This window comes from Pyrus communis, chromosome 15 (genome assembly GCF_041283825.1).
Source record: "Pyrus communis isolate YQ-2024b chromosome 15, ASM4128382v1, whole genome shotgun sequence".
Lineage (NCBI taxonomy): Eukaryota > Viridiplantae > Streptophyta > Magnoliopsida > Rosales > Rosaceae > Pyrus > Pyrus communis.
Window position 1 is genome coordinate 21307404 of NC_142579.1, and position 10037 is coordinate 21317440.

Sequence of the window (10037 nt, forward strand, 5' to 3'; positions counted from 1 at the left end):
CATTATCACATGATGCTACTAGTCTGTGTGTTACAAGATTGGAGGACAACAAGACTAAATGAATCTATGATAAGTGTTAATAAGTGGATACAATTTCTAGAACATGAGTCAAATGGTAGCATTATTCAACTGTCACCCTAAAAACATATTCTTTTCATGTTCTCCTTGAGTATGGATGCCATGGAAGCAATATGCTTCGCAAATATTCTTAAACATGCTTAAGCAAAGTAGGGAGATAAAGTCAACTTCACAAATTGACAAGTGAGCTTCATCGTTCTACAATAAGAAAAAAAATTTAGGATTTGCCATAGTAGTGAGTAAATGAGGCTAGTGATTGCAAGCTCTATGATTAAAATGAGTATAACTTTACATAAATTAGGGTAAGGCACGAATTGAGGCAATGATCTTACAGAGAGTACATTACAATATTTCATCCATTTATCCTATACTGTTATCATCCCCCGTCAAGCTTAGGAAATGAGATACCAAGCCTGAGATTGCAGCAATGAGTATGGAACAATGGTGTAGATAATCCTTTTGTCAATATATTAGCAAATTGTTCATTGGATGAGACAAACTGCATATGAATCAGTTGTTTAGCAACTCTTACTTGAACAAAATGAACATCAATTTCGATGTGTTTTGTTATTTGATGCATCATTGGATTACATGTGAGAGCAATTGCAAACAAATTGTCATAATACAATGTTGAAGGCAATAGGACATGAAGCTACAATAAAGCAAGTAACTGTTGAATCTAGTCAATTTTTGTTGCAGTGGAAGCAACAACATGATATTTAGCCTCAGTTGAGGACCTAGAGAGTGTGTTTTGCTTATTTGAGGACCAAGAGATATGATTAGATCCCAAGAACACTAAAGGCCTGTTGTTGGCCTCCTATCATTAGGATCTCCAGCCCAGTCAGCATCACTGAAGGTATGTAGATCCAATGCTCATTTGGCAAATTGAATATATTAAGTTTATGTGCCCTTCAAGTATCTTAAAATTCTTTTCATAGCAAGAAAATGAGATTCCATTGGACAATGCATGAACTGGCACACTTGATGAATTGAAAAGGCAATGTATGGCCTTGTAAATGTAAGGTATTGCAATGCACCTACCACACTTCTATATAATTCAGGGTTATTATAGGGAACTCCATCATTTTTAAGTAACTTGTGAGAAGGCAAGCAGGGAGTGGCACATGATTTGGATTCATGCATTTCAGTTTTTTTTAAGTAGATTAAACTTAGTTGCTAGAGCTTGAATTATTTCACTGATTGCAAGAGTTACACTTTCTGTAACAATGATGTCAACAACATACAAAAGGAGAATGACTATAGCATCACCAACATGTTTCAAAAACAGAGAAGAATCTACACATGTGGACTGAAAAACTTATGAAGGCAAAAAGGCTGTGAATCTTTCATTCCATGCCTTGGGGGCCTATTTTAACCATATAGAGATTTATGTAACTTGCATACCAAGGAAGGATGTTGTGAATCAACAAACCTTAGGAGTTGTGCCATATACACCTTTTCCTACAAAATGACATGAAGAAATGCATTTTTGACATCAAGTTATCTTATGGACTAACCAAAGTATGATGCTAATGCCAGAACCAATCCCACTGTTGTTGGCTTTACTACTAGACTAAAAGTCTCCCTATAATTAATTCCAGCCTCTTGGCAACCAATGTTGCCTTATACCTAGAAATATTACCATCTACATTTTTTTTTTTAATCTTGAATACCCATTTACAACCTTACTAAGTTTCTATTGGAATAAAGAGAAACAAGTGACCAAGTTCCATAAGAGTGTAGTGCAGCCAGCTCTTTTTGCATTGCACTATACCAAACTAGGGATTTTAGAGCATACTTGTAAGTTAATGGTTTAATCTAAGATAAATCCACTTCAGTAGTTGGAAAAGTTAATGAGAGAAATGCCTTTTCTTTGAAATTCCATTTTGTGACCTTGTTTGCATAGGATGCAAGTCTAAGGTTGGAATAGGCAAGATTACATGTAAACTTTCTGGTTAAAACTCAGGTACCACAGGGATATCAAATTAGAAGGACTGAAAAGTGACAGTAATGGGCTAATTTGAATCTACAGTATGAATTAGAGAGCAGGAGCCTTCAATTTGAACTATTGAACTTGATTGTTGTAATGAAGTATCACTAGTAGTAATTGAGCTAGATTGAGGTATGGATTGTAACACAAGTGGTGGTGACATATGTGGTATAGCTACAATAACATTTGAATTGGTGACAAAGACTAATGATGGGTTTACAGGTTGTAATTGAGAAGGTTGTAATGACACTCCAGTAAATGACTTTCTAAACAGATGAAGATATAGGAAATCAAACTCATCAAAGATGACATGTCTAGATTTATATACCCTCTTGCTTGTAATCTCAAAACATATATATCCCTTGTATTTAGAAGCATAACCTAGAAATATACGTTTGGTTGCTTTTTGTTGCAGTGTGTTGTTGTATGGCTTTAATAAAGGGAAACAAGAACAACCAAAAACTTTGAGATGTTGAATTTCAGGATTAGAATTAAACAGTGCTTCAAAAGGGGATTTATTGTTCAAAGTGGAAGATGGCATTCTATTTGTGAGGTACACTGCAGTTTGGCAAGCAAATGACCAAAAAGAAGATGGCAGTGAAGTAGTTTATAACAATGTAATTTTGGTTTCAACAATGTGTTTATGTTCCCTCTCTGTTGACCCATTTTGCTCTAGGGTATGAGGACATGATAGTTGTTGACTAATTTTCTTAACTAACATAATATTTTGGGAAGACTTTGCTTATATATTCTTATCTTTATCACTTTGCAAAACTTTAATTGAAATTGCAAAATGATTTAAAATAAACTGATAGAAGCCAATGAATAGAGAACAAACTTCACTTTCATTATGTAATGGGAATATCCAACAATATCTAGTGCATTCATCAATGAATGTCACATAATACCTGTAGCCATGTATTGAATTACAAGAAGCAGGTCCCCAAACATCATTGTGTACAACTTGAAAGGGCATTATAGATTTAGAAACAAATGTAGGGAATGGCAATTTGCTAAATTTTCCTTCTAAATATGACCGACATAACAGTGGAGAAATATCATGTTAAGCTACCATGTTTAACTTTCTCAAGATGGTGGATACAATATAGTTAGAAGGATGACCTAATTTGCTATACCAGAGACTTGTTGTGACTTGCTGTTCAAGAATTGCAGCCTTGAATGCTTGCTGACGCATAACAGATGAATTTGACAATGAAAATTGGATACAACTCATTACTGCACTGTCCTCGGCATATAATCCTCTATGTGGCCTTGTCCTGAATCTAAAAGTCAAAAGCCTTAAAGATTAGCCAGCAATTACTATCCAAACACATCTTGTGCACTGAAAGTAAATTTTGTGTAATTTTTGATACATATAAGACTGAATTCAATTTCAAGGGTTGTATTGGAGTATGAAAGATAGAAGAACCAATATGAGATACTGGTAAACCTGCACCATTAACAGTTTGTATAGTCTCAAATGTTGGATATGCTGTAGACATGGATAGATTCTGCAAGTCAGCAGTCATATGATTGGCTGCTCCTAAATTTGTGAGCCAAATTTGTTGAGAAGAAGAATTAAGACTCATAGGAGGTGTATATGGAGCCACATGCATTGCAATCATCTAAGAAGAAGATTGAGAGACATTGGCATTCCTGAAATGATAAAACTAAGCACTATGATTATTCTTGCCATAGATTTAACATCCTTCAATGATAAGCTCAGCATTTCTGAATCAACAAATGTCTGCTAAATGTCCATACTTGCCATAAAATTGACAGGTGGATTTGATTGAGATTATGGATGAGTACTAAGTATGCCAGGAACAACATTATTATATCCATTTCTTGAATTTCCAAATCTGTAATTAGAACTGTAGTTGTATTTCCCTTTACCCTTGTTCTTGTTGTAACTATTCTTGAAGTAAGTAGCTTGATTTCCATAAGATCCCCCATTTGAAGACCCTCAGAAGAATAGTGATTCCCTTAATTGGAGAAGGATGATCCTCCAAAACTGCCTTGAATAGAGAAAGATGACCCTTTTAGAGCAGCTTCATTGTTTCGAGCAACCATTGCAATCAAGAAAGGAGTAATAGAAGTATTCTCCACCATTGCCTCTTCAGCAAGCAACTGGAACCTCATATCTTCAATGGAAATGACATTTTCTCTTCCCCTGATGATAGATCGAATGGTATTGTATTCAGCAGACACAGATTGACTGAGAAATATAATTAAACACCTGGAGTGCGTGACAGAAAGAAGAGATTTTCGTAGAATTGAGGAAGAACAGAAACCCTAACATCAGAAGAAAGCACAAGGTTGAAGAAATAGGAATCCAAAATTCAAACTCTGTTGAGGGAGCGGAAGCAACAAAACCAAGATTAGAGAACTGTAAAGCCAAAGCTTTTCCAGCAATTGATACCATGTAAAGCAACAGAGAGTGTTGCAGTAATGTTTAACAATAAGAGATTTTTAGAGAGAGAAAGTATTAGACTTGAGGAAGAAGAAAGAATTTCTGTATTAACGCAATGATCTTACAAAGAGTACATTACACTATATGTATACATTGTAATGCCTTATAGGCTAAGCTAACACTCTAACAAACTTATAACAGACTATGTAATCTATTGACACATAGCACTATTTCATCCATTGATCCTATACTGTTATCAATTTTGAAATTATAAGGGGAGAGCAGATCAAAGTGTACCAGCCTATTCGGTTTGATCAGTTTTGTTGAGAGATTGGGGGATTTGCCCACCACTTGTTATAGACTACAAACATAGTGAAGTGTCATCTCAGTAGCATAGCACAATTTGTCACCAAATAAACGAGAGAAAAGTAAAAGGTAAGAAGGTTTATCTTCTGTCTGTGTTGCTTTTAAATGTAAAGTTTTACTCAATAAAGCGTACTTAATATGGGGTCATGATGGCTCCCTTTTTTTTGTGGAATGAGGATTTTCTCCATATCCACTTTGTGAGGATCCTAAGGATTCTCTAATCATGTTCGTTCATCGTACATCGTGTGGTCATAAATTATTTATATTTTTTATTTAAAATTAAATATAAACAGTACCTGCCAAAAACTGGCCGCACAATGTACGATTAACGGACATTATTGGAGGATTCTCGAAATCCTCACAAAGAGTATCCAAAGAGGATCCTCATTCTTTTTTGTGATACACTGATTGGATTGCATCACTGAACACAACTTCTCATAAAAAAATTCAGAGAAAAAAAAACTTTGTGGCCCCCTTCTCCTCAAAATATAGTATTAAAGTCCTTAATCACTTTATTTTTCCACCAAAGCTCTCATTTTCTTTGCACTTAATCCAAAATCAATCAATTCAAGAGAGTGAAGGTATGTACTTGCTTAAGATTAAAATTTGAATATATGTAAAAAGAAGAATATAGAATAATGACTATCTTAGAGACACATTTGTTACACTGAAGTCCATGAGTTTTCTTTTATTTCCTTTTTTCTTGCCATTTCATATTAATTTGTTGGATTTATGTTGGTGAAATTTTTTTTTTGAAAATTACTTAATAGCTGTTTTAGTAATAGAAATTTCTATTAACTAGTGGGTGGACTAACCAATTTTAGATGTGAAAATTGAAGTTTCGATTGTAATTATTGACTAATACGATAAATACTAAATTACATAGTATGATGATGTTATTACTCTTAATAAATTCTGAATCCTAACCGCTAATTATTTCTTCAAATTCTCGAACGAACAAATATTGTTAGGTAAGTATTGGTTGTTCTATCACCATAGACATATATTTAATACAAGCAATATTTCTATTTTTAAGGAGCCGAAGTGAGAGGGTTTGAACTTGTAACACAGTTAATTAAAAAAACACCCTAATCACCAAGACAATCCACCATTTGTAACAATGATCATTATATAAACAAACATAAGTGGATATCATTTGTAAGAAATTGTGCGATTAATATTAGATGAGTGTATGATAACACAACAAGGGAAAAACAAAAATATTGCTAAGTATGAATAATTCTTCCTTAATTTCATTGGATTTGCATTTTGAATGCTTGATAACCAACATTCCCCTAAATGAGTAAAAGACATTGTTCACTATTCAAAAAGTGAACTCCTTAAAAAGTAATAGTTTATTGCTTGACTACTGATTTTGGCATCTCTATTTATTGTTGAAGTGGTCTATATGTTTTAAAGACAATATTAACCCTTTAGAATATTCGTTTGTAATTTCTTTTATTCTTTGAAGAGATTCGTTTGCAACTTTGTAATTTCTTTTCCCGTTCGTCCATTTCAAGTTTAGTGCTCTCGTGCATACCAATTATCCAAAAGAGCTCCAACATCATAGTATTATTAATTAACTTATGAAACCCAATCTGCACGATATAAAATGGAAAAACATTGGCAGCACATTGGCACGTTTCAGCGTTTTGCATAGAGAGGGAATTATTTGTGCGCGACCGACACTAATTTGTAGCCTTACGTACGAAAGTGGACTGGTACGTAGTGGAAAGGAAGAAAAAAACAAAAAAACGATTGAGACTTGGTAATTCCAAAAAAAAAATAATAAAAAAACAATACTACAAAATGCTTCCATAAACAAAACATTAGTTGCCTAATATTTTTACAAAATATATTGTAAATAACCCAAAAGGTTTTCCACACGAAAACCATGATTTTCCAAAACCTACTTTTTCCTTTTTGCAAAAATCACCATTCACCATAAGACATAACGCCACCATTCACTTAGCAGCTTTTATATATAATTTACAGAGGGAGAGGGAAGAGAGGGAGAGAGGCGCATGGCTCATTGTTCTTGTTTTGAGAAATTAATTAGGTTTTTTTGCTACTTATAATATTACTAGTACTAGTCTAATAAATTACTTAATTAATTATGGGGTTTGTTGTGGAATAATGGTATCGCATGGCCATGCAGAAGACAAGTGCTGCCGGAAAACCAGAATTCGACGTATGTCGGACAATTTCTGCAGGAGCATAACGTGGTCGGATCGGAGCCTATCGTTGTCTGTCCGTACGAGCTGAAAATGGTACAAAACGATCCTCAACCGGTTGTTCAGTTCCCGGTTCTCAACCCTAAGCCGGTTCACCTGGTTCCTTAGGTTTTCTATGTGCTTTTGTTTTCGCATCCGTGACCGCCTGGCCGACTCCCGGTTCGATATCATCCGCCTCCTCTTCCGCTCGTCTGCCACCGAAACTGTACGGTTCGAGTCGTCATTTTGGCATGACTTTGCATTGTCATGGGTCCGGTCCGGCCGGTTCGGGGCGTCATCCGAACCAGAACTCAAAATTACTGTTTTGGGAGACTGAACCAGAGATGAACTTAGGGTTGAGATCACGGGTATTGGTGATGGGATTGCCGGAAAATGCTCCGAGCAATCCCACGGGGTGAAACCGCCGGGGGTAAAGCCCCCGTCGAAAGTGGGAAAATGGAGGAGGGAGTCAGAGGGAAGCATGGCTGGAACAGCAGACAACATGGTTGCTACAACAAAAACTCTCTGAACTTGTAATTTAGACAGAGCGAGAGGGGGGAGGAGGAAAGGGAAGGAACGAAGCGTTGGGGCTTCAGATTTAAAGCCAAACCTGAGTGACCAATTGGTGAAATTAAGTTGGGTTACCAAGGGTACTTTTGTCCAGAACCGTATTGCTTAAGTAAGCCGTATATGTACAGGGCTTTGCTTTTGAGTCAGGTGGCACTATACAGCGAGGGGCCTTAGGGTTCTAAAGGACCACACTTGGTGTGACGTAGCCGTCGGTGGGTCCCCAAAAAAACTCGATATTTAAGCTTAGTCACGAAGAAACAAGAGACTAGCTGGGATCCACTAAGGACACGTGTCAATAGCCCATATGAAAAACGCGTGGGAGCCAATGGTTAGGAGGTTTGATGACGTGAGAACTAGGGTTTGGCTGGGCTTGAGCAAGCCAAAGCTGAGATATATGAGTGCCGAGGGTCTGGAGCACCAAGCCGATTGTTGATTGATCAGAAACAATAATGTAATGATTAATGGAGAAGTGTAACCAATCAGCGACGAACACTACAAAGTGACGTCCCATTTGCTTTTAGCTGTGGGACGAGTAGTTCCGATTTTTATGGGGGTAAACTGTAATGACATAGTGACAGGGCCTGGTTATATTTTAATGTTGCGTGAATTATGGGCGTCCAACAATAATAGAAGATGATGAATTGGGTTTCTATTGAAAAATAGTGGAGATATATATATACAGAGAAATTTTTTTAATAGAAAGAATCCCTATTTTTTATAAAAATAAGAATTAGTTGTGGGATTTAAACTATATCGAACTTTAACTATCCGAACTGTCTATTTTTCAAGTTGTACTTTATAGATCATATTTGCAAAATATTAACTAAACCGGAAATGTTTAAGATACCTAATTGGATTCAAAGAAATTAACGATTATTTTATTATATAAGAAACAATGAAATTTTATCTTGATAATTAAATAGGCAAATAATTTTAGATTGTATTGAATTTTTGCAAGGTTGATGTATGAATGGAGATTATAGAATTATCATGTTACGTACTACATGTGTATTTGCTTTGAAGGGACGCTGGGTCGGGGGTTCATGGGATTCTCTTTTATGTGTTCCAACTTTCATGGGATTCTATATGGTTTCTGGAGTAGAGAGTCGGTAGTTCCAGTGAATTGGAGTTAAAAAGAAAGGTAAAAAGTAGTAAACCAATAGTATTCTGCATCCCCTTAAAAAAGTACAAATAATGCTGTCAATAAAGTTAAAATTATAGAGTTATTTGAGATAGCTCAAATGATATAAGATCTATTATATTATGTTTGGATATGGAGGCCATTCCAAGTTTCAAATCTAAGATTTTATTTCTAAGAGAGGTTGAAAAACATCGCGAGAAGACTACAATGAGCTATTCAAACACTACAAATGTTCTCTAGTTGATTACAAATGGGCTACAAAGAAACTGAACAAATGACTTGAAAGTTCAGATGTCATTTTATAAGTCCTTCCACATAAGTAGTGCATTTCTAACAAATTTAGCTTAAGCAGAACAAAATTTTGAAGTCTTCTTTTTTCCACTTTCCGAAACAAATTATTTAGAATCCAGCCTTTTCTTTCCATGTTGATTAGACAATTTGATGGTTTAGAGCAAGCATGCACATATATAGCATATAAATCTGGCTTTATAAGGTTGTTGATCATATATATATGTGCCCCTTATAATTAATTAACTGGTTTGGGAAATGCAAATTCGGTTGATTACTTAATGGCAAAGCTGCAACTCCCACATTACTTTTGTTGTGTGTCCAAAGTATTGGTTGTAATTTAGGGAGATCTAGACAGCTTTCATCTTTTGTATCGCATCTGCCATGATTTATATCTAAGGCTTGGGAGGAGGAGGAGGATTAGTAGGCCTCATGTGATCGTGATACCCTTAAAAAAAAATTGTTCCCAGTCTTGGCTGTTTAACTGGTGAATGAAACAAAGCAAAAGAAAGATGCCCACATTACTTGTTTGGTAGAAAATGTCAAAGGGAAATTACCATTCTTGGAAATTATAAAATGGAATAGTGGCATGGAGGTTGCATAGTTGCGACATATTTGGCAGAAGAAAATTATAAAGTTTGAGCAATCCATGTGAAAGCAGGAGAGATCAAAAAGCGAAGTACCACAACAAATCAAAAGAAATATTGTTGGTGAAGAAAAAGGAGATTTGAATTGGTTGCTTTTGCTTTTGTGTACAGAGAGCCCTAATGGCCGGGCTCACAGTTGATTCTTGACGATGCCTATCACATGGATTAGTATCCAACGAATCTTTAGTTCCATCAGACTTTACAAATTGACGTACATATATGCATGTCACAAGCCAGTTCAACTAGATTATTGAGGACCACATACCCTATAATGGCTTGTGGCTTGAATAAAAGTGTCCTATGAGTCTAGGGCAAGTCTAGGGCACCATAT

The 10037-nt window shown here is 35.6% G+C and overlaps 1 protein-coding gene across 1 annotated transcript; it reads right to left on the bottom strand.

The window, feature by feature from the left end:
• Positions 1-6636: 6636 nt before the first annotated feature.
• Positions 6637-7639, bottom strand: LOC137717755 (bZIP transcription factor 53-like). Its single transcript, XM_068457223.2, has one exon. The coding sequence runs from the start codon at positions 7562-7564 to the stop codon at positions 6962-6964; it is 603 nt and encodes a 200-aa protein (XP_068313324.2). The 5' UTR covers positions 7565-7639; the 3' UTR covers positions 6637-6961.
• Positions 7640-10037: the final 2398 nt, after the last annotated feature.

Excerpts from the sequence above, each read along its gene's own strand:
- LOC137717755 (XM_068457223.2), bottom strand. The coding sequence starts at position 7,564 with ATGTTGTCTGCTGTTCCAGCCATGCTTCCCTCTGACTCCCTCCTCCAT.